Source organism: Rhinolophus sinicus, chromosome 1 (assembly GCF_057876585.1).
Source record: "Rhinolophus sinicus isolate RSI-liver-muscle chromosome 1, RSI-T2T, whole genome shotgun sequence".
Classification (NCBI taxonomy): Eukaryota; Metazoa; Chordata; class Mammalia; order Chiroptera; family Rhinolophidae; genus Rhinolophus; species Rhinolophus sinicus.
The window spans coordinates 33,766,155-33,791,152 of record NC_142501.1 but is presented as its reverse complement, the minus strand read 5'-3'; the positions used below and the strand labels follow the sequence as shown (position 1 = coordinate 33,791,152).

The 24,998-nt window shown below is 37.2% G+C and overlaps 1 protein-coding gene across 1 annotated transcript; it reads right to left on the bottom strand.

The window, feature by feature from the left end:
* Positions 1-21,757: 21,757 nt before the first annotated feature.
* On the bottom strand, positions 21,758-22,657 carry CAPZA3 (capping actin protein of muscle Z-line subunit alpha 3). The gene has a single exon (XM_019714626.2). The coding sequence runs from the start codon at positions 22,655-22,657 to the stop codon at positions 21,758-21,760; it is 900 nt and encodes a 299-aa protein (XP_019570185.1).
* Positions 22,658-24,998: the final 2,341 nt, after the last annotated feature.

The following is a 24,998-nucleotide window of genomic DNA, read 5'->3' as shown; positions in this document are numbered from 1 at the left end:
TTTGCTTTCAATACAATAGAAGGGCTACCTGACAAGTTGTGAATTGATATCATTAGCAATAGTTTTTGATACTAGATTACTGTATGAATTTTGGTGTAAACCTCAGAAGATTTTAAAGACCAGAGTGACATTGTTATGAGAAAACTCTTGTCACTCCTATCCACTTATGTGTCAGATCAAGTTTGCTCATTGCTTATCTTTATGAAATAAAAAACAAAAAATAGATTGATGCTGAACCTGCTCTCTTTATAGAAGTAATATTCATTCACAGATATTTAAGTTAATTGGAAATAAATTATCTCAGACCATATCATCATGACGTACATTTGCAATAAATTTTTAAAAAATCTTTAATAACTAGGTATCAAATTTGTAATATAATTATGTTGTTTTGAACAATTATTAATAGAAGAAAGAAAAAATTAAATTCTTAGACCCTATGGGCATAGGAAAAAATTATATACATATTTTTGTAACAGATATGTATTATACCTTCCAGCATGAAAGACTTTTACTTCCAGTATAAAAATATATTACATTAGGATAAAATTTGTTGGTGAAATGACATGGAAAAGTTCAAGGAGATAAAGGAAAAAGAACTATATAAAATTAGGAAAACATTTGTTTTAATAATTTTTAAAATAGATATATCTAGGTTATGTAGATTCTGCTGGATACTTTTAAAAACTTGATATGAATATTTTACTTCAAAATGTCAGTATTTACAATATGTCTGAAATTAACATGCGACCATTTAAACTTTTTATTAAAATAAACCTTATGTAACTTACAAATGTACATACAGTGGACATACAGTTCTCTAAAATTCTTTTGAGGGTTTTTAAAGATTTGTCAGCTTGAGAGGCTGTTTAGCTTAATTGGTTAGAGCGCGGTGCTCTTAACAACAAGGTTGCCAGTTTGATCCCTGCATGGGCCACTTGAGCTGTGCCCTCCACAACTAGATTGAAACAACTACTTGACTTGGAGCTGATGGATCCTGGAAAAAAACACTTAAATAAATAAAAAAGCTTAAAAAAAGAAAAAAAGGTTTGTCAGCTGATGACCTGTGCTTTAGGGACCACGCACTCTTGATGATTACTTTTAAAGTCTGTATTTTTGTCCTTTGCTTGAAATAGTTTACCCTGGTTAGTGGCCAAGCCTTTTTATCTCCAAGAGGAGACTGTACAAAGGCCTCAGGTATTTTCCTAAATGAAGGATCAAATGCTTGGTTTAATATGCAAGGCCTTTCAGTTTATACCAGTTACTGCTGTAGCTTCCTCTACTGACCAACCATAACTCTGTATTCCCATCACATCAAACTTCCTAGTGTATATTCAACAATACCAGGTCCTTTTATACTTTGGTGCCTTTGTACATTTTCTGGTGCTGGCAGTCATCTTCTCACAATGAATGGCAAAAAAAATCAATAAAAAAAAAATCCAAGAACAACTAAGGAGATTGATTTTATCCAGAATATTGCAATCGGGAGAGCATCCCAGATGTGAGGATCAGAGTATCTTGGTAGAGTGGTTTTGCCTTAGATTTCATAGGGAAGAATAGACAAGTTATATGTGGAATGATTTTATAGTTGAGATTGGTTTTTATAATCAGTGCAAGTCTCAGTCAATCAGATGAACAAGAAATGTTTTCTTCTGTATCGAGCTACTTTAGGGGGGACAAACAGTTCAGCCAGTCATTTATGAAATGTGTGGTTCTTTGCAGTAAACCTTTTTTGGAACACAAGAGGCAAGGGTTTTTGAAAACAAAAGGTTGGGAGGATTAACCATTTTTATTTTCTAAGGCCATATAGCTTAGGTAAACTCAACATTGTCACCACCTTTGTCTAGCAAAATCTTGTTAAGTCTTTCAGTCTCAATTACTTCTTTTACCAAGCTGTCATAGTCAGTTTCCCCAGGAGTCCTCTTGGAATGAACCCCTGTGGGGAGCAGGTGAGGAAAGCAGTTTTGGTAAAAGAAGGTTAAGCAAACCACATCTGGTCCACTGCGTGTTTGTATGTGGCCCTAAACTCAGTAAGAATGTGTTTACATTTTTAAAGGTCTGAAAAACAGTAAAATAAAAAAATAATACCTCACAGAGACTCACCTATGTGGTCTGCAAAGCCTAAAACATCCACTCAACAGCATTTTCAGAAAAATTTTGCTTACTCCTGGGTTAGAAAGGGGAAGGTGAATTGCAGATGGAGTCACAACAAAGGCCCTAGCTACTCTTACAGGGAGCTCAGAAGTGGGATAAAGGAGCAGAGTAGTCCTGAATTAGTACAAGGGGGTGTGGTCCCTTAGCATCAATCAGTGCTCAAGTCCTGGTGGGGTGAGCAGGGCCTGGTTGAGGGGGTGAGGATGGCAGCATCCATTATACTCATCTTTCCTAACTTCCCTAAGGGCTGTTTGTTATTCTCTTCTTATTCCCCCCTGCAGTACACAGTTTATGACTCTACTTATTATGTAATTAGTTCTTTACATGCTAGTATCTCTTACTCAGCAGGGACCTATGCAGGAACAGGGATAGTGTCCTATTTCCTATTGTGCTTCTAGTGCCTAACATAGAGTCTATTAAAAAGAATGGGCTCAATAAATACTCAATGTAAAAAAAAAATCCTGCTTTCCATAAGCTTGAAAAATAGAAAATAAGCTGTCCAGGTTTCATAAAATAACTATTTGGAAGTGCCTTTTAAAATTCATGTTTCTTGTGGCTTCCAGTCAAGATGGTGGAGTAGGTAAATGCTGTGCTCACCTCCTCCCACAATCACCTCAAAATTGAAACTATACTATAGAACAACCATTACTGAAGAATCACTTAAAGTCTAGCTGAACAGAAGTTCTATAACTAAGGACATACAGAGAAAGCCACGTCAAGACTGGTAGGAGTAGCAGAGATATAAAAATGGGACAGTCCCACACCCACATGTGGAAGTTGAAAATTGTGATGGGTATGTTGGTTCTGGAGGTCCCCCTAGAAGAGCGAGGGGTCCCAACCCCACACCAGGCTCCCCAGCCCAGGGTTCCAGTCCTGGGAAGAGAAGTCCCCATAAATTCTGACTGTGAAAACCAGAAGAGATTGTGGCTGAATGACACAGAGGGCTGCTGGAGTCCCAGTATTTCCTCTTAAAGGGCCCACACAAAACTTATTTGCTGACAAACTTACTTGTTCTGAGCTCCAGTGCTGAGGCAACAGCTCAAAAGGCACCAGGGACATAAGGGAGGAACTGAATTGTCTGGCTTGAGAGCAAAGCCTGGAAGGGCAGCGTTCTTCCAGACAGAAGCATTGGCAGAGCCATAGTTCCTCTGTTGAGCCCTTTCTGCACCCAGCCTGCATGCACAGGTGGACGCCATGTCTGAGTCTCCATTAACCTGGCTAACACCATTCATCCCACCCTGGTGATTCCATGAGACCCTGCCCCACTCAACTTGTAGACCCACCCAAGCCACTTCCAGTGGCTTTTCCATACAAATGGCCTGTGGACTTTCCTAAAATCTCTCAAAGGTTCACAACCCACTAACAAGCAGCATTTGGCCTCAGCATACCCCATACCTCTTGCTAAGCAGGCCCAAGTCTTACAGTCGAGGCAGCTGGCTTCACTTCACAGTTTAGCCTCTTCTAGGCATCTCCAAGCCCAGCACAAATGACAGCCATCTGCATGTCACTTTGGAGTTCATACCAATTGGCCCTGGGCAGGGCATAGGCAGAGGCTGACCTTGGACTGCGCCAGAGGCCCAAAAATTAACACACTTGGTGGCCATCTTCAGATCACACAAGAGCACTACCAAACCTCCTTCCATGAGTGATGCATTCAAAGGGAAGACTCAGCAGGCACCAAAGCCCCACTAAAGCAAATCCTGCTCCATAGGGTCAGCCCCTGCACAATAGCTCCTCCAATGTAGTCATGGCCAGTCCCCACAACCAATCAGCCTGAGGGTCAAACCTTCCCAATGACATGCCAGCAGCAATCAAGGCTCAAGTACATGAGGAGGGCACACACAGCCCACACAAAGGACACACCTGGAGCAATTGGCTCAGTTGCCCAGCGAGACTGTGCCACTGGGCCCCACAGGACACCTACTACATAAGGTCACTTTACCAAGACCAGTAGACATAGCACTCTACCTAATATATAGAAACAAACACAGGGAGGAAGCCAAAACGAAGAGACTAAGAAACATGTGCAAAAAGCAAGATCAGAACAAAGCTCCAGAAAAAGCATTCAACAAAATGGAGATAAGCAATCTACTAGATACAGAGTCCATAACACTGCTTAGGAAACATGAAAATGGAGGTAGAAAATATGAAAATAAACCAGTCAGCAATAAAGAATATATTAAAGGAAATCAACAGTAGATTCAATGAGGCAGAGTATCGAATCTATGAGTTGGAAAATAAGGTAGCAGAAACAGCAAAAAGAAAAAAAAGAATAATAATAAAAAAAGATGAGAATACTTTAAGGGGCCTCTGAGACAACATCAAGCGTACCAACATTTGCATCATAGGGGTACCAGAAGGAAAAGAGAGAGCACGAGTAATTGAAAAACTATTTGAAGAAGTAATGATGGAAAATTTTCTAGATGTACAAGCTCAGGAAGCACAGAGAGTCCCAAACAAGATGAACCCAAAGAGGCCCGCATCAAGACACATCATAATTAAAATGCCAAGGGTTAAAGACAAAGACAGAATCTTAAAAGCAGCGAGAGAAAAGCAGTTAGTTAACTACAGGGGAGCTCCCATAAGACTGTCAGCTGATTTCTCCACGGAAACTTTATAGGCCAAAAGGGATTGGCACAAATATTGGAAGTAATGAAAAGCAAGGACGTACAACTAAGATTACTTTACCCAGCAAAGCTATTAATATCATGTGGAATCAAAGGACAGATAAAGAGCTCCCCAGACAAGCTAAAGGAGTTCATCACCACCAAACCAGTATTACATGAAATTTTAAAGGGACTTCTTTAACAAGAAGGAGAAGGAGAAGGAGAAGAAGAAGAAGAAGAAAAAAATATGAATAAGTAACTGGCAATAACTACATCTCTATCAACAGTTACTTTAAATGTAAATGGATTAAATGCTCCAATCAAGAGAATAGGATTACTGAATGGATAATAAGATAAGACCCTTACATATTTTGCCTACAAGAGACTCACTTCAGTTTGAAGGACATGCACAGACTAAAAGTAAAGAGATGGAAAAAAATATTTCATGAAGATTGAAACAAAAGTAAAAACCTGGGGTAACAATATTCTATTGGACAAAATAGACTAAAACAAAGGCTATAATGAGACAAACAACTACCCAGTAATTTCACTTCTGCATATTTATCTGAAGAAATCCAAAACACTAATTTGAAAAGTCGTATGGATCCATATAATCATTGCAGCATTATATACAGTAGCCAAGATATGGAAGGTAATTAAGTGTCCATCAGTAGATGAATGGATACAGAAGTGGTACATAAATACAATGGAATATTACTCAGCCCTAAAAAACGAATGAAATCTTGCCATCTGCAACAATATGGATGGACCTAGAGGGTATTATGATGAGAGGAGTAAATTAGACAGAGAGCGACAAGTGTCATATGATTTCATTTATATGTGTAAGCTAGAGAAAAGGATAAACAAACAAACAAAACAGAAACAAGGTCATAGATACAGAAAGCATTTTGATGATTGCCAGATGTGGGCAGTTTGGGGAATGGGTAAAGGGGAGAAGGGGTTAAGAGGTACAAGTTAGTAGTTACAAAATAGTCATGGGGATGTCAAGTATAGCTTAGGGAATAGTCAATAATATTGTAATAACTATGTATGGTGTCGGATGGGTACTAGATTTATGAGGGCAATAACTTCATAAATTATATAAATGTCTAATCATTATGTTGTGTACCTGAAACTAATATAATATTGTATGTCAACTGTAACTGAAAAATAAATAAAAAAAATATTTAAAAAGAAAGTGGGAATACTGAGGAGAACATCTGAAAATAAGTAAGTAAACAAAGTCTGGAATTTAGTGAATAGTAATGAAAATAAATAAAATTCATATTTCTTATAAACGGGACCTTAGTTTATTTTCATGAAATGGATATGAATGGATTCATGACACTTAAATGCAAGAAAAGTAGAATGTCCCATTTCAAGCACATACTTGGGGTTAGGAGTATCTCTCCTCTGGTAGCAGGAGCAGCCTTATCAGTGTTCCTGACACTTCCTGGCATGTGGTGGGAATAGTATGATGTCTCTGCCAGACTTTCATTAGCCTCACTTATCTCTGCCTTTAAAACACAAAACCCGCCATCTCCTGCCACTTGAGGATAAGCCAACTTAATTCACTTTCTTTAGCCATTAATTCTAGGACAAGGGATTCCAGAATTCAAAATCCTACTTCCCATAAAGGGAAATGTTTTTTTTTTTTTTTTTTTTTAATTCTGTTTCTTTTTAGTTCTGTTTATTTCCATTTAATTTTATTGTTTGCATCTATAGGAACAAAGAACAAAGATACTAATTCCTCAATAGTGCTCTCTGTTAAAAATTATTTCCAAATTTTAGGAAGCTTGAGATAACACCTAAAGTTTCATCATTAAATAGTAATAACTATCACTCTTTATAAGGACACTAGTTATTTGACATACCATTATTCCTCTTTAGCAATGCAGCATCAAGGTTTTGAGCTCTTGGCGAGCAGGGATTATCACTCATATTACCTTTCAAATTCCAGAGTTCCTGGAACGGGTGTTTTTACGACAATCTCTTATAGAATAAATTGATGGAAAGTACATTTTTAAGTGTTTAGTCCAATGCTATATAGCATTACAGGTTATGGTTTATGCTTTGGTCTGCCAATGGTAGATGAATTCAGATTGATTTAGGTAATCCCAGGTTCTACAGACCTTTGGAAAGAATTTACCGTTGGTATTAGTTGAAGCTTTTCCATGGTCCCTTTCCCAGGAGAAACTTAATAGGGTGGAGATGCAGAAGAGGGGTATAGTTTTATTTGATGGATAGTGTACATAGATTCCTAACTCTGGATTTGATGGATGGCGATGGCAGAGGAGTAGGGAGGGAATCGCTTGCATTTTGCTGATTCCATAAGATATTTTCTCACTTTAGTCATTCCAGACACCTTTTAGTTTTAGTGCATAAGAGCTGTATTTTCATAATATGCTCTAAATATTATTGTATATACGTGTATTTTTAGTTTGATTATAGGAATGCCCATAATACTTTCTACTGCTACAGTATTAAACTGTAGAAATGCATATTTCCCAGAATCACATCTGTGGGAGTAGATGTAAATTGGCTGTCTAATATTATATCTTGTGCTGCCTCTTTGTGCCAGAAACTCCAGGGCATCCTGAGAATATATATGTTTGTGTGGCAAGGGCACAAAAGCTTCTCCAATGCCTATTTGAAAAGTGTCAACTGACCTTCTCTTATATTGTCATTTCCCAGAAAAATATCACTAATAATTTTACACCTAAATTCCTTTGAATGCAGCAGTCTGCTTAAAGATAAATGGATTTTATCTTTGTGGTTTTGCTTTTTTCTGACATATTCATTGAACTATAATAAGTAAACATTTTCAAATGAATAGTTCAGCAACTTCTTTCTGCTGATTTTCTTAACCATCAGGAAACTAGGTGAGGCAACAAAATAGAGGTGAACAAAATCAAGTATCAAAATGAAGGAAACTGGAGAAGCAGGTAATTTGCGTACTCTGCAAAGCAATTTGATTAAACAAAACATTGTTAAATTTTGTGTGAGTCACAGTAAAGCGATGCTGTATCTCTGTGGTCAGACTTTCATAGTCTATTGACTGGGTAAGAAATACACTAACTTCCCAGTTCCAGTTTGAACCCTACACTCCTCACAAGTCCTACCCTCTTGATCTCTCAGGTCAACACAATGGGACTACTGGCAACCTGTGAAGCCAAACTCACCTTTTTCAGTCACCCTTTGGCTAAAACAGAGATAGACTGTCTTTTCCAATTCCAGTTTGTGCTTATCTTGAGGAATTCAACCTCAGACACGTGAGAGTCATTTCTGATTTTGTGCACAGCACAGCCTTACTACTGCAGGTCTTCCAGTTACATGAGCTGGAGAGGAACGGTGGTGCTTTCTCCCTGCTGAGGGAGGGGAGGGGAGGAAAATTGTGGGTGGAATATTTCAGTTCATCTTTGGGGGCTTTAAATTCATGCTGCTTCTGAATAAGCAAAAACAATTTTTAGTTCTGTTTATTTGCCCTTTAGTTTCCTCTTCTTTTGTGCTTGCAGTTGTTTATTTTGGTTTGTTTATTAGTTTTGTTTTCTTGTTCTCGTTTCAGGTTTTGTATTCACCCATGTGCCATGTGTCTTTTGTCTTTTATTCGCCATAGCCCATTTCCTTTGCCTGTCCTGCAGAGGCAACCATTCAAATACATTTAATATGCATTAAAAAAAATATATGTGCCCTTGAAAAATGTATATTATCTGTGAGCATCTATTTTTAATTTTGGCATTTGTTATTGTGATATAAATCACATCATGTCTTACTTTTTATTAATCTAGCAGTGTGTTTTTAAGATCAACCCATATTCTCTGTGAGCATTACTTCCAGGTGTCCATGGTCCTCCTTGGTGTGTGTCTTCCACATTTACCTTTTAATTTTCCAGTAGTGGACTTCCAAATTGCTATTAACTTCCTGCCACCGCAAACAGCACTGTCGTGAACATTCTTGTACATGTGTTCTTCCAGGCAAGTGTGAGGATTTTGGAAGAAAATACATCCAGGAACAGAATTGCTAAGTCATAGGGTTTAATTTGACTAAATAGTGCAGGGTTGCTCTTGAGAAGAGGAACTTTTGTCTAACTTCCCACCAGCAATGTATGCGTTTCTACACACACATGCACATATATACGTGTATGCACACATGCACACATAAACAAATACACATCTTTACCATAACTTACTCAAACCAGCTTTTAATTTTTGCTATTTTAAATAGATGTGGCATAAAAATAAGTTGTTTTAATTTGCATTTCTTTGATTATCTCGTATGTCTTTTTTCATTGGCATTTTGGAGTTCCTGTTCTGTAAATTGCTTGTTTATATACTTTGCCCATGTTTCTATTAGGATTGCTGTCTTCTGGCTGACTTAAACAACTTCTTGTGTCAAATTGTGTATGTATTAGCAGTAAAAGGATAAGATTTACTTTACATCTTTATAGCTTCTCATTCAAGACCTGTGTGATTTTATCATTCATCAACAACATGAAGATAAATTTAAAAGATCTGATAAGAGATATGAGCATTAATGTTAACTTATTAAGAAGTAGATCATTTCATTTTTTGATAACATTCATTTGTAGGCAACTTGGCAATATAAATGGGATTGGAGCTGTTAAGACTTTCTTTGTTACGACAAGTCACTCTAATTATCAGAAGGTCAAGAGGAAATAAAACTGGCATCTAATCCCACTTCTGTCATAAGGAAGAGCTCATCAAACTGCTCCACTGTAATGGAAATAGGTGTGGATCTTTCTCAGTATCCTCTCTGAAATTACCTATTGCTCAAGCTCGTCCTTTGGGTCCAGCACTTCATGAATACTCCTCCTAATTTCTGCCCTGTGGATTTAGAAATAATAGGAAAAATAGAACAAACTATGAAAATAATATTGGACCAGGACTATAGCATTAATTCAAGTTGCATGATTTTGTAAAAAGCACTTAAATTCTCAGGGCCTCACTGGGTGTTTTCTGTTACCTTATCTTCCAAATCTTTGATTTGATCTTCTCCTTCATCAAATCTACTATTGATTTCCTCTAATGTATTCTTCATTTCTTTTATGTATTTTTCACTTCTGACTGGTTCTTTTTCATGTTTTCTAAATCCACTTTTATGTTTCCTAAGCAGTGCTATGGACTCTGTATCTGGTAGGTTGCTTATTTCTGTTTTGTTTAGTTCTGTTTTTGGAGCTTTGTTCTGATCTTTTCATTTGGGACATGTTCTTTTGTGTCTTCATTTTGGCTGCCTTCCTTTGTTTGTTTCTATGTAGAGTGCTATGTATCCTGGTCTTGGTAGAACGGCCTTATGTAGTAGGTGTCCTGTGGGGCCCAGTGGCATAGTTTCTCTGGTCACCTGAGTTGGGTGCTGTAGGTGTGTGTGCTCCTGTTCTAGTTGAGCCTTGATTGCTGTTGCCACGTCATTGAGAGGGTTTGACCCTCAGGATGATGGGTTGTGAGGGCTGGCCATGACTACAGTGGAGGAGCTGTTGTGCAGGGGCTGACCCTATGGAGCAAGATTTGTTTTAGCAGGGCTTTGGTGCCTACTGAGTCTTCCCTTTGGGTGTGTCATTTGTGGAAGGTGGTTGGGTGGTGCTCTGGAATGATCTGAAACTGGCCACCAGGTGTGTTGGTTTTTGGGCCTCTTAGGAGGGGCTGTGGTACAGTTCAAAGTGAGCCTCTGCCTGTGCCCTGCCCAGGGCCAATAGGTTAAAGCTACAAAATGATCTGGAGACGGTTGCCATTTGTGCTTGCTTGGAGGTGCGTAGGTGTTTAGGTGTCTAAGCTGTGAACTGAGGCCAGCTTCTGCTAGTGCCAGGCTTGGAGCTACTTAGCAAGAGGTACAGGGCACTCCGAAGCCAGATGCTGCTTGTTTGGGGTTTGTGAACCATTGAGAGGTTTTAGGAAAGTCCATGAGATGAGCCAAAACAGGCTATTTGTTTAGAAAACCATTGGAAGTGACTTGGATGGGCCTGCAAGTTGGGTTGGGTAGGGTCTCAGGGAATCACCAGGGTAGGATGAATGGTGTTGGACAGGTTGATGGAGACTCAGACATGGCGTCGGCCTGAGCGTGCAGGCTTGGTGCAGGGAGGGCTCAAGAAAGGAACTATGGCTTCTGCCAACACTTCTGTCTGGAATAACGCTGCCTTTCCAACCTTTGCTCTCAAGCCACACAATTCAGTTTCTCCCCTATGTCCCTGGCACCTTTTGAGTTTTTGCTTTGGAGCTCAGAATGAATAAGTCCAACAGTGAGCAAGTTGTGCATGGGTCCTTTAAGAGGGACGCCTGGAGCTCCAGTATCCCTTCGTGTCACTCAGCCACAGTCTCTGTTGGTTTTCACAGCGAGAAGTTATGGGGACTTCTCTTCTTGGCACTGGAATCCTGGACTGGGGAGCCTATTGGAGGGCTGGGACCCCTCATGCTCAGGGGGGACCTCTGAAGCCAAGATATCACCCTCAATTTTCAACTGCCACATGTGGGTGTGGGACTGGTCTGTTCTGTCTCCACCACTCCTTCCAGTCTGTATGTGGCTTCTTTTGTATTTCCTTAGTTATAGGACTTCTGTTCAGCTAGACTTCAGGTGGTTGTCAATGATGGTTGTCCTGTAGTTTATTTGTTATTTTGATGTGGTAGTGGGAGGAGGTGAGCACAGCATTTACCTACTCTGCCAGCTTGACTGGAAGCTTAATTTTTTTTTTTTTTTTTTTTTTTTTTTTTTTTAGAGGCAGACTATCTCACAGCTCTTAATATCTTAATGTACAATGAGACTCTTTAAGTAGGTACATATATACCATTTTTGAACTTGTTTGTCCTTTGAATCCCATACAGTTTTTAAACTTTATGACATCCTTTGTGTCTACATTTTCATGTTCACAGTCTCCTGTTGGTATTTTAAAAATCAAAATATATAGTGGAAAAGTTATCTATTTAAAGGAAATAGCAATAGAGTTTATTTTCTTCCTTCAATGTATTCATCCATTCAATCATCCTTCTACATATTTAAGTATCTACTAAATAGTCATTATGTGCCAGACTCTTTAATGGGATCACCAAATTAAGTGAGATAAAATAATTTTCTTCAAGGCATATGAAAGGAACCAAAGTTTTGCTACCTGGAAGCTGCCTTTTGGGTTATTAATTTTTTAAGCTCTTCATTAAGAAACAAGACTCAGAAAGAATCTTTGACCCTCTCCACATCCTGCCCATGAGATTCAGATAGAAAAACCTGCTTCTGGAAGGAACTCTTAGGATGTTTTCCTTAGCTTCATTACAATTAAGTATGGGAAATAAGGGAGTTTCAGGTAGAGGACTGTTAGCTGGATACCCACTGTGTCCCATTGTTTCTGAGTTGCCCAGCAAGAATTTTCCTGCCATGTATGTTCCATCTTCCTCAACTACCTGTAAATCACCCTTTCTGACTTCTGAAATATAATACCCTATTCCCCTCCCCCACTTTCTCCTTTATCCAAAATATCATGCATACCCAATGTGCCTCACTCTCTTTGGTGTTTTCAGGCTTATGTGAATTTCCCATGCACATAAAAACTTGATTTTCTCTTGTTAATCTGTCTCTGTTAATTTTATTGTTAGCCCAGCTAGAAGAACTTGGAAGATAGGGGAAAAGTATTAATTTTTTTATCCCCCACGCATATATCTATAAACAACTATTTTTTCAAAATTAATTTAAAAGAAGGAATTGAGTGACTGAAAGGTAAAATGGAAGCAGAGTTAGTAATAAGTCAGTGAAAATGTTTTGGAAAATAATTTTGGGAGTAGGTTAAATAAATTTACAGTAAGGGAGGATCTTGGTATTGCAGTCCCTTAGAAAGGAGAAAGCTGAGACACATATATGCACAGGTTGGATAACCAGGTCAAATTGTTCTACAGGGTTCTGAAGGGTTTGATATGAGGTATTCATGGGTAAAATGAATATATTGTGACAATTTATGTTGGCCAGTGGGTTAGAAGGACTTTTTGGACCAAGATAAGTAATTAATTAAGTAATTAAGCTAACTCAAACTTTCCATAGTCAAATTTCCTGTGATAGATATGTACTGGGAGTCGATGGTAGTTTCAAGGAAATGCCCTGAATGGTACTATGTAACTATAAATAGCCACTCTTATTAGATTTTCTTCTCCTCTTTCTTGAGGTTTTGTCATTGGAGATTATGACACTACAAGGATTTCTGAAGAGATCATTTTGACATATGATTACCAGTGCTAGACATGGCTAATTTAATTCCAAACAAACTCTCCAGACCCTTCTTGAACTTTAGGCATTCGTTATGCTATAATAATAGTTTGGCAAAAGAGCCCTGATTTTCTTTTATTATTATTTTTTTATACATCCAGAAGAATTTGAACTGTTCGATTAAAGATTGTATAAGAATGAGGTACAAAAAGAAGTACTGACATGAACATAGGAAATACTCATTTAGAAACATTGGGATACTGTTCAGGTATTTGCTGAAAAACAAGTCTTTATGGAATTTTTTGCTTTCTTCACTCTCTCATGCCATGACTTTCTCTGAACTGAGGGCTGCATTTGCATGCTCTTAGGGCCTTAGGTCACATTTTTAGGGAATATAAAAATAAATCTGTCCAATTAGTAAACCCAATTCACACTATAAATTCTCTTTATTCATATGATTCTGGAACATGAACATGGTGCTTCCAAAGTGAGGGCACTTCCCATGTTCTAAAATAGGGATAAACAGTGACTAGGAAATAAGAACAGTATGATAAGCATTACATATATGTGATAAAATTAATTCAGGAAAACTGTTGCATTTATAATAAAGAAGAGGTTGTTCTTTTCAAGGGAGTTAAAATGGACTAAAATATACAGAAAAATGAATTGAAATCCTTCCAAACACATGTTTTAGGTAGTACTACAAACTATATTTATTTATTTAATGACATTTTTACATGAACAAAAGGATGAAATATATTTAATTAATCCCAGAAGTTCATCTTACTAAAACAAAAGCTCTGTAAGGTGTCAGAAATCACATTCAGATAAATGAATGTGCCTGGTATCTTCCATTTTCTTCCCTTCACCACCCTACCACTGGCCTTGGCAAGCTGATGTGCATGGATTGTATTAATGGACTCTCTTGCCCTCTTGTTTTTTGGTTGGGTTGCCAATTGTGAGCTCTGGCAGAAGCTGGAGAAGGAAGGAAAGAATTTATGACCTTAGCTCTTTTCCTGAGGCGTTTCCTCACACTGGCAGTGTCCCTCCACAGAAGGTCACTTCCTTTCTTCTGCTGGCCCATTGTATTAAATCCTCCATCCAGGTTCCAGTGGCCACTCCCTAACCTTGTCCTAAAGATGTGAACGATTTCCATGTCATTCCACTGTCCTGATGTGCCCACATCTTTGTTGATCATCCCTTCATTATACCTTCTTTGAGCTGTCCAATTTGTATTTGTATTTGTTTCCTGTTGGGACACAGACTGATTACATTTGGAAGACAAATGTTGTCCCTGGAACCTTCTTAAAGGATCTATGTCCATGTGCCATATAGTAAGACATCAAGAATTAATTGTCAGGGAAGTACAGTGTGGGAATTATGTTCTTATCATGTACCAGACACTGTGAAAGATCTCTAAAATGAAAAAATGTACTTCCAACTTAGAGGCATTTGTAAATTAGAATTTCTGAAATGTGGAGAGTTTGGTTGGATTGAGGATCGATGCTCTCAGAAACTTTCTCTTATCTTGGGGAAATACTGCTTGTGAAGCTCTGGCCAACCTGAGAGACTGGTGAAATTTCTCTTCTCTTGGACATTTATTCACCAACCATTTATTTCTCACACAGTATAATAAAACATGCCAGGTGTGCATTTAATCCTCATTTAACAAATGAAACAATTGAGTATCAAAGAAGTCATATATTTTAACCTTTCCTAGTGTCACAAAAGTAGTAATTATTAGAATATGAACATAGATGTTCTGACTCAAGGCTTCATAGATTTCCACTACATCATGTATGAATGAAACAAAAATTCTTTCTTTAGTCTATTAAGAGAAACAGGACAAACGCATACATCTAATATTCAAAATAGGGTGGACAAGTATCAAAACAGAATTAGAGAGAGAAAGTGTGTTCATATTTAGGAAATGTAGAGAGCGCTTCAGGTGAAGCTTCTCTTAGACTTCTTCGAAAAGGGGGTTAAGTCCAGGTTAGTCATATTTGATCCATGGAAGAGGTAGGGACACTGAGATCATGGAGCAGCTGGGAATTCTAGGCCAGGGAATTTGAAATCTATTTTCTAGTCAATAGGTATCTTTTTCCTTAATCAATTACTTTTTTACAATTTTTATTTTTCAATTACATATATTATACTTGGCATACAATATTAGTTTCAAGTGTACAACATAGTGATTATTTGTTTATATAACTTCTGAAGTGATCACCCCAATAAATCTAATTCCCATCTGACACCATACATAGTTGTTACAATATTATTGTCTATATTCCTTTTGCTATATGTTACATCTGCATGACTGTTCTGTAAATACTATTTATACTTAATCCCGTCCCCTTTTTCATCCACGTCTCTACCCACCCTCCCATGTGGCAACCATTAAAATGTTCTCTGTATCTATTTGTTTCTCTGTTTTGTTTCTTCACTTATTTTGTTCTTTAGATTCTACACACAAGTGAAATCATATAGCCTTTGTCTTTCATTTTTCCATCTTATTTACTTAATTTTTAAAAATTTGTTTTCAATTACTGTCATACAATATTATATTGACATACAATATTTATTCATTGCGGGTGTACCAAATAACATAATGGTTAGACATTTTTATAGATCAAGGTTGTGAATAACAAAAATGAGTAATCATTTTAGGTTTATGAAACTTAATTTTGCAGAACTTTATAAAATAGATTGGTTATTTTAAAAAATGAAGGCAGACCAGTTAGAAAACTTGATGAGAAGTAACAGAGATTGTTGATAAGGTGATGAAGGGAATAAGTAAGAAAAATATTTACCAAAACAGAAAATACTCAATGACTAATTGGATTTTAGGAAATAGGAAAGAAGTTAAGGAAGCTTGAAATTTTGGCCTTGAGTTAATTGCGAGATATACTTCTAAGAGCAGAAAAAAAAAAGAAAGAAAAAGAAAGCGTAATTTGCTTGAGGGGGAGAGAGGCAGAAAAGAATGAAAGCTTAGTTCTGGAAATGTTGATTTTGACATTGTAAGGTAGAATTTGTAGGTAATATTGGAGAAGTGTAAATGAAGTCCAAAGTAAAGTTAATTGGAGTCATATGTAGTATGATTATTTAGTAGATGTCTTTTTTTTACTTGTCGAGCATGGGAGAACTGGGGTTGGAGGGCTGCTGGAAGGCAGTGTAGACCAGGGGAAACTGCAAAATAGGATATTCTTGGAGGTCAAGTAGAACTGAGAGATGTGTTTATGCAAAGCTGTTCTGGCAGAGTGTGGTCAAGGTTGCATTTTAGAATATAGGGCTTGGTGACAGTTCAATAATAAAACAAAAATAGAAAAATAAGCAACAAAAATAAGCCAACAGGGAAAGTAAAAGATGCAATGTTCTATTAAAAAAATACTGTTTTGAAGAGCTATTTAGTGACAGGCCAAGGATAGTGAGTGCTGGAGTTTATTCAATACTGTCATATCTGATGAATACTGTGAAAAATGGGCTGGTTGCTGAAAACCTTCGTGAATGAGGGTGATAATGTAAACAGAAGAAGACGGAGAATTAAAGTTTGCAGGATGCATGTGTTTGAGTGTGGGGTACAGTGGAGGAGGAGAAATGAAGGGAATTAGAGAAGCAGACAATAAGATGCAGTTAAAACTGAGGAAATAAAAGTTTTTCAGCATAAAGGAACAGTCAAGTTCCCATGATGATAACTGAAGTAAAGTCATTGGAATGAACAATTGTGATATTGAAAACTTTTGAGAATGGGTTTTCATTAGACTATTGGACTGGAAGCCAGAAGATGCCGAGTTAAGACAGCATGATACGGTGTAAAAGGAGTTTTAAAGTGTGACAGACCTGATTGGAATCCCAGTTCTGTCACTTTCCAGCTGTGTCAATTTGGCAAAGTTACTTAAGGACACTCTTAGTTTCCTAAGCTATAAAAAATCATTCCCAGTTGTATGATTGTTATAAGGATTCAATGAGGCAGGTGAAATTGCTTGGTAGAATGCCTAGAACAAAACAGGCTCTTAATTAAATCCATTCCTTTAAGAAAATATTAAGTGGTAAGGAAGTAAAAAAAAAAAAAAAGAAAACAAAAATAAGAACACAATAATCTTTTGAAAAGTTTCATGGTGAAAAGACCTGAGAAATTTGTAGGGAAGATTGTTTGAGGATACTTGGAACTGAATATGTTTGCTGATAGAGGAGAGGAGCAAAACTGGAAAGAGAAAGTAAACAGTCAGGAATGAAAACCATGGAAGGGGGTGTGGGGATGGGCAAAAAAGGTGAAGGGGATTAAAAAGTACAAACTACCAGTTATAAAATTAGTCACTGGGATGTAAACTACAGAACAGGGAATGTAGTCAATAATATTGTTATAAGTATGTACAGTGCCAGATGGCTACTAGATTTATTGTGGTGATCACTTTGTAAGGTATATAAATGTCTAATGACTATGTTGTACACCTGAAAGTAATGTATTATTGCTTGTCAACTAAAATTAAAAAAAATAAAAAAAAGTGAGAAAATCAACAACAAAAAAGAATGAAAAAGGTCATTGATGAATCAAGAGCCTGGAGGACAAAAGATCAAGAATTTAGAATCAAGTACGGAGGAGGGAGAGACTTAGGAAAAAAGCGATATTTTTTTGGAGACTATTTGGAAGGACAAGAGTGTAAATATATTTTAAGTATAGAGAAAGGAAGCTGCAAGAGTTCCTTTTGAAAGCATGTGTCTTAGTGAAGGGACAACGTCATTTACTAAGTGAAGGAATGATGAAGATGTAGAGCTTAAGTAGAGCAGAAAAGTTTGAAAGCATATCATGGAGAAGGCTGCAGGAGTCAACAGAAAAGAATAAATTAATTGCTCATCAGGACTTTCAGACCAGTCGGTGACTGATGTGGAGATAGGTTTCACTGGAATTTAGGAAGCGCTAGCCTGGGAACCAGTCTGTAAGAATCGTAGTATAGGGGTGGCCGGTTAGCTCAGTTGGTTAGAGCGAGGTGCTAATAACACCAAGGTTGGCGGATCGATCCCGCATGGGCCGCTGCAAGCTGCACCATCCTTAAAAAAAAAAAAAAAAAAAAAAGAATAGTAGTATATCCTAGGAAGCTGCTGAAATTATCTAAGTATAAGAGCCAGAATCTAAGTGGTATGTCATGATGAGAAGATTGAGGAGAAGGTGAGATAAATCAATAACATGGCCCAAAATTGGCTGAGTAGCAGTGACCTGAAAGTACTTTTCATATTGATTCATTAAAATCTAATCAACTATGGGGGCTTCATAAATATCTAGAACATCTAACAGGAGCTCCATTTAGTTATCCAAGACCAGCATGATAGGTAGAAGTGAGTAGCTGGGGTTTGTACACTGTACTGAAGGTTCTCACACAAAGAAGGAAAGATGAAGCCTGCCTTAATCTCCAGGCAAGCCTGAGGCTAGGACATGTACTGGAAACAGCAGGGACTCACCTTGACATAGGCGCAAGCTGAAGGATGTAGGCTCCTTATTGCACCTCTGCTTGAATAGAACATGATGTGGTCATTTGACTAGTCCTCTGGATTATCTCCCTATGGGCAAGGGGAGAAAATCTTTGACAGAGGATCATGTAAAATTGAAAGAAATATGTGGCTTTTGAAGAACTTGATTTTCTCAAACTTGGAGCAGAAATCTCTCTCCATTTGGAGTGGGGGAGAAAAACAAAGGTTTTCATCAGAACAAGAGGCAGTCAATGCCAGCTTCAGAATTAAATCAACTGCCTTAGCATGAGGGGGTCACAATATCAGCCTTGGGGATCTGCAGAAGAACACACGGTTTCAGCAGGTATTGATGGTTTACAAAACCCAAAGGCCAATTAAACCAACCATGCTTCATATTTTTATTTATTTGTTTCATTTATTGTGCACCTATCATGTGACAGACAGTAATGGACTAGATACTTAGACTAGACAAGGTCCTCATTCTGATGGAGCTTATATTTAGTTGGGAATGGTACTGGAGGGAGAGGTCACTGGGATATTAAAAAAACACTACACTGAGTCCTCAGGATCTGAAGCATTTTGTGTGTATGTGTGTGTGCCTAGGCATGTGTATAGGTCTGTGGTCATAGTGTAGGTTTAAATGTAGGTGTGTGTGTGTGTGTGTGTGTGTGTGTGAGAGAGAGAGAGAGAGAGAGAGAGAGAGAGAGAGAGAGAGAGAGAGAGAGAGAAAGGTACAGAGAGGAAGTAGTAACTATAGATTTTCCTGGCTATGCCAGCCTCAATATAAAGAAAATAACTACCAACTAACATCATCGTGAAAATTCTTTTGGTATAGTGTAGCATAAGTTAGTGAAATACTTTTTAAATTTATTTTGATAAATTTGGTATTAAATAAAAAATTTGATATTCAGTATTGCCAAGATTACTATGGTGAGCTAGTCATTCTCTTTTGCTACTGATGGGATTATAAATTGTTAAATCTTTCTGGAAAGCAATTTGTAATATGTATTAAGAGCATTAATATGTTCATATCTTTTTAATATGCATTTTTAAGGAATAATCCAAAATGTAGAAAAGCTTTATGCACAGAGGTACTCACCATAGCCTAATCAATAACGGTAATAAAATGCTCAAAATTTAAATTACGTATGAATAGAGAAATGAATGTCTTGCTGTGGCTCATGAACAGTATGAATATCATGTAAATAATTAAAATTATGTGCTCAAGGGGTTTTAATGACATGGGACAATATTTATGACATAGAAAGTTATGTTAAAAAACAGGATATATTAATAAATTTTTATATGCTGTGTATTCTTAATATTGTAGACAATTCCATAAAATTGAATGGAAGGAAATAGGCCAAAATGCTTTCTACTTTAAGCATTTTCTGTGATTTATATATGTGACTTTTATGTCCAGGAATGACAATAAATATTATTACTCTTGTTTTTAAGATTATTTTTTTCAGTTACAATTGACATTCAGTATTATTTTATATTATTAGTTTCAGGTGTACAGCATAGTGGTTAGGCATTTGTATAATTTATGCAGTGGTCTCCCTGATTAGTCTAGTACCCACCTGTCACTATACATAGATGTTGCAATCAATAAATATTGTTTTTAAAACCCTGTGTTAGAGTGGGAGCTTAATGCCTCTGTGATTGTTCCATAAACGATTGAGTCATATTCAGGAATTATCTGGAAAATCAACACTTCCATATGTAACCATATTATTAATTCAAATTTTTGCTAAAGGATTTGTCAGGTGGGTATGTTTTAGTGCAATGAGAGCAATTTTTTTGCTGCTTTTCTTTAGAAAGTTCTTAACTTTCAGCATGACAGATGAAGGCCTATTCTTTGTGCACGGTGAATCCAGTGAAGCAGTGGAAATGACCTTAATTGGGCAATGATTTTATAGGGAATGATTTTAATTAAGTAAATAGAAGAGGTACGTTACTTTAAGGTAAGGGTAACATTTCTTAATGTGGGATTCTAGGACCCTTTGTTTAAAATGTAGACTTCCTGACATACTAAATGAGAATCTAAGGATGGGTTTTGAGAAACAGTATTTTTAAAGACACAACCTAGATAATTCTGCTCAGATTCTCTAAGAACTACCACTTGGGAAAGAGAGGTTTGAGATTTAGAAATTCTTGGATAGGATCTTCTCTGCTCTAATGTTTATTAAGTAGAATTAGACATTTTCTCAGTAACATGACTCCAAAATATCCCTTGCATCTTGGATAAGTCAGAATTAAGGAATGGGGCCTATCTACTCTACTGCAGTCTTATTAGAGAGGTTTAAATTTGGAATTCTTTGAGAACAGACACAAGTGGTCAGTAACAGTGCTGGGAACAGTGGCAGGGTGACTGTACAGGAAATTGTTTTGGCTACAAAATAACAGTCTGCCAGTTCTAGTTCCTTTGGGAAGTTCCTTTTGGAAGAATGCTTGCCTAACTCATTGTACAGTAGAGTTTACAAGTCTTAATGAAACAGGTCTCCACAAAGAGCTGTAATACCCTAGGGGTTAAGAGCGCAAATACCAGAGTCAGACAAACCTGTCATTTGCTATGTACCTGGATGAATTAAACAACTCAAAATCTTAGATTCTTCTCATGAAAATTGGGTCACTACCAGTACCAACCTAATGATGAAAAAGTGTTTTCAAATCATTTAGCACAGGGTCTAGCATAAAGTAAGCATTTGTAAATGCTTATAGTTATCCCAAGAGCTCAACTATATAAACTTGTGAGGTCAGGATTTTCCAGTTGATTTTTCAAAGAACATGTTAATTATCAGAAAAGTTTGGGGATTTAAGTATTTAAGTAATCCCAAATTCTGTGTGTGTGTGTGTGTGTGTGTGTGTGTGCGCGCGCGTGTGTGTTTGGTGTGGGGTAAGGGAGTTGGCAGTAGATCCAAGTTTATAATAGTCCTTCATCTGAACTAGATTTTTGATATCTGTTTGTTTCATGGAACATCCAACCCTAATGTCACTTATTGAAATCCAACCTCTCGGGGTTGGTGTAGGCCTGAATTGAATAATGTGAATTATCATTTGCAGAGTGACTTTCATTTGCATACTTTCTCTAGTTCCAAAGAAAGTCGTCCCTATATACACACATATACAACACACACACAAACACACAGAACCTTAACTTTGGATACCTCTATAATACTTCTGGGGTGCCATGTTCTATAAATCTATTTTAGATTCTAATAAATGTCTCTGGCTTTATAGGTTTCTCTAGTGGCTTCTCAACTTTAGGAAAATAAACCCCCCGCCCCCTCAGAAACATGACTAAATCAGGTCAAGACAATTTGACCAGGATCAATCACTTATATTATCCAGTTGCATAATACACTTCTTGAATAGATGACATATCCTAATTTAGGATACATCACCAGATTCAGGTCAGAGAGTATCCTCTGCCAGTCAATAAGAGTGCGGGTCACGGGAAGATCTCTTCGTAGAATTTTTCTCAGGGCTTCATTCGATAACTCCTGTAATTCTTCTAAGACTGCAGCTTGAAATTTATTTTCTTGCTCTTCCACAAGCCTTGCAAAACTTAGAGCCAGTTGAGCTTGGTTGACTATTTCCAAGCTTTCTTTCAGGTCCTTGGAAATTTCAATATGAAGGTTGACACACCTGAAGAAGTGAGCTTGCACAAAAATTCTTCCAGTAACTTGGGTTAGAAATGGATTTATTTGGAAAATCCATTTAGATTTCCAGAGGCCATTCCAGAAATTTCCTGTTTCATAGCTGTGGTCTTCAATGCAAGCTATCAAGAACTCCTTATTTTTCACAGTTTTTCTCAGCACGTTGCAATTTCCAGATGGATAGTGATCATTCACATACAGTTTTAAGGCACACAGAACAACAGCTCTCAGGTATTCTGTCTCATTCCGAATGATACCGTGACTTTGGATGTCTTGTAACTGGTTTTGAAGCAGGTCAAATTTGAAAGAAAGTTTGCTTTGACAGTCAAAGAATCGGAAGTCACCCATTACATTGTGGTGAGACAAGAGGACTGGATTTCCATCAATGCAGAGCGGTACGGAATACTTTTGGCAGTGTTGGTGACCTGCACACTCACCTTGATGGTGCATGAGTTTTTCATCACGGATAAGCAGACAGAGATCATCAAAGGCATTTACAAATTCCCCTGGAGGAGCCTGTATTAACAGTCTGCGAATTATTCTTTCTTTCTCTTTCCTACTCAGAACACTATGTGCCATGTTTGGTTGCAGCAGAAGCAAAGCTTCTGAAATAAAGAGTGTTCAAAGGATGAGAAAACATTCCATGAGTCACCTTTCCCATCAAGGTGTTAAACATTTAAGCTTAAGATTACTATGCCTAACCATGAAAACAGGTTGTCTGACCAGCTCTGAGTCTCCTGATGAAGTCATAAAGAACCTTTCTGTATGAGGTGTGGAACTTTTGATGATATCACAATGGGTGCTTGGATCAAAAACAAGAAAATGACAGTCACCTGACAGCTGGTGCCCAGTCAACTAGTTATACGTATTTTGAAGATTTTTAAGAACTTAGCCTCCTGAACAGCCTTCTTCAAAAGTAGTGTATCTCCATGTACATGATATGTTGTCAGGGATCTAGAGAAGCAGCCCAGTATTTCTAGAGAATGTTTTGTAGCACGTTGCTCCTTCTGGGACCATGGTGGTGTTAACTTATACTCAGGCTTTCAGAATAGCTGTCCTATACCTACTGGAAACACGTTATGCTGAAAGGTTTGAGGGCTTTAAACAAAACAGCAAAAATAAAATAAGATTTGATGGCAGTTTATGGAAAAATGCCAGACAGCAGGGGATGCAGCATCTATAAACACTGTCGGTTTGGAGATGGTCAGAACATAAGCAATAAGCCAGAAAATTTCAAGGGCAGTGAAGTGCAGGGGTGGAGTCTTGTTTACTGTTTCTGTGCGAATGAAGTGTGAACTAACTCCAACGAGCAAAGACAACAAACCACTGTGCATCCTCTGCTTTCTCTCTAGAAAAAGGCAGTGACTACAGCCGACGAGCATCAAGAAATTTCTTTCCTGCAAAAGGGCAGAGCTTTACATTTGGAACCCGTGACAGCACCTAATGGGGAGAGACTTCTGAGCGAGGAGAAACGGAACGACAGGTCATGAAAATATGGAGAACAAATATCCATTCAGAAGTTTTCTCCTTTCTCTTCTTTCTCTTGGTTTAACCCCTTAATTTTCATCTGATTCTTTTTGAAGAGTCCTGAAATTAAGTCTCATTTAAATACAGATTCCTTCCATTTCTGTCCTGAGCTTTGCTGTTTCCCTAGCTTGCTGTATCTTTTTCTTATATGAGCATGCGTTTTTCCATATTAAGTCATAGCCATTAAAAGTAAGGGCTTCTCATTAGTTCTAACAATCTGAAATTGAATGGATTGTTGAACAGTTTTTATCAATACCTTTCATGATTTTATAGACTGCCATGTTCTTTTCAAACTTAGTTTTCCAGTTGAAGTAATTTGTGCAGTGTATCTGTATATAAGAAGTAAGCTTGATTATTTTCCACTTTCATACCAAATATATACTCACCATGACATTTTTAACCCCTTTGGATGGATCCTAAAATGTTGCTTTTTAGGGCGTGTATGTAGCTGGATATTTGGGTAATGAAGTGGTAATAATTATATCAGATATGGTTACTATTTATTGAACACTCAGTAGCAGAAACTGTGTTCAGTGATGTGTTATGAACTCATTTCATGTCCTCACTTTTCCTAAATATTAATTTGACCACTTTTCAGGTAAGGGAACTGAAAAGGTCAAGTGACAAAGATTTCTTGAAGCCCAGCTGCCTCCCTAGTCCACATAGACAGTATTTCCCAAATGATAACTTGATTTCACAAATGTTTATTTTTCTTTTCCCATAGTTTTTATTGTTATGCCTTTTCATACCTTTACTACAGAATACTACCTACTTAGTTTTGGTTCAAATATTATTTAACATAGAATTATCTTGTCCTTTAAGAACAAGATAGACTATTCTTTAAAAATAAAAATAAACTGAAGATAGAGCAAATATTTCTTTAGGCAGTTTAAGTACTTAATGACTTTCTGGGAGAATTTCCTTAACTTCATTTTTTGTGCTTCGTACATGGTTTTTGTCGATGATTCGGGATGACTTTAGAGGTGGAAAAATTAACCTAGAAAAAACTTTTCACTTACTTGAAAAATTAAATATTCGATGCAATTATATTCATGTGAAATATATTTTTAAGGTGAGATGATATCTGTCTACCCCACCCCAGGAAGGGCTTAACCCAATATAGGGAAATGTTGATAGCTACTTGGACGCTTTTTGCAGAAAATGCATGTGAAATATTAGTCTTTTAAGAATTAAAGCAATTAATTATGCTAAATATATTTATAATCAAGACAGAGAGAATTTAGGTAGAAGGTAGAATGAGTTGTGGATAAAATTTGAAACAATACCAAGTTATCAGTTTAAAACAATCTGCTGAGTATACAGGCATGTTCACATAAGATTAGGATTGGTCATACGATTAAATTAAAATCATATACATGATGAAATGATAGAT

What these genes read in the sequence shown, in the direction of transcription:
- CAPZA3 (XM_019714626.2), bottom strand. Translation starts at nt 22,657, where the DNA reads ATGGCACATAGTGTTCTGAGTAGGAAAGAGAAAGAAAGAATAATTCGC.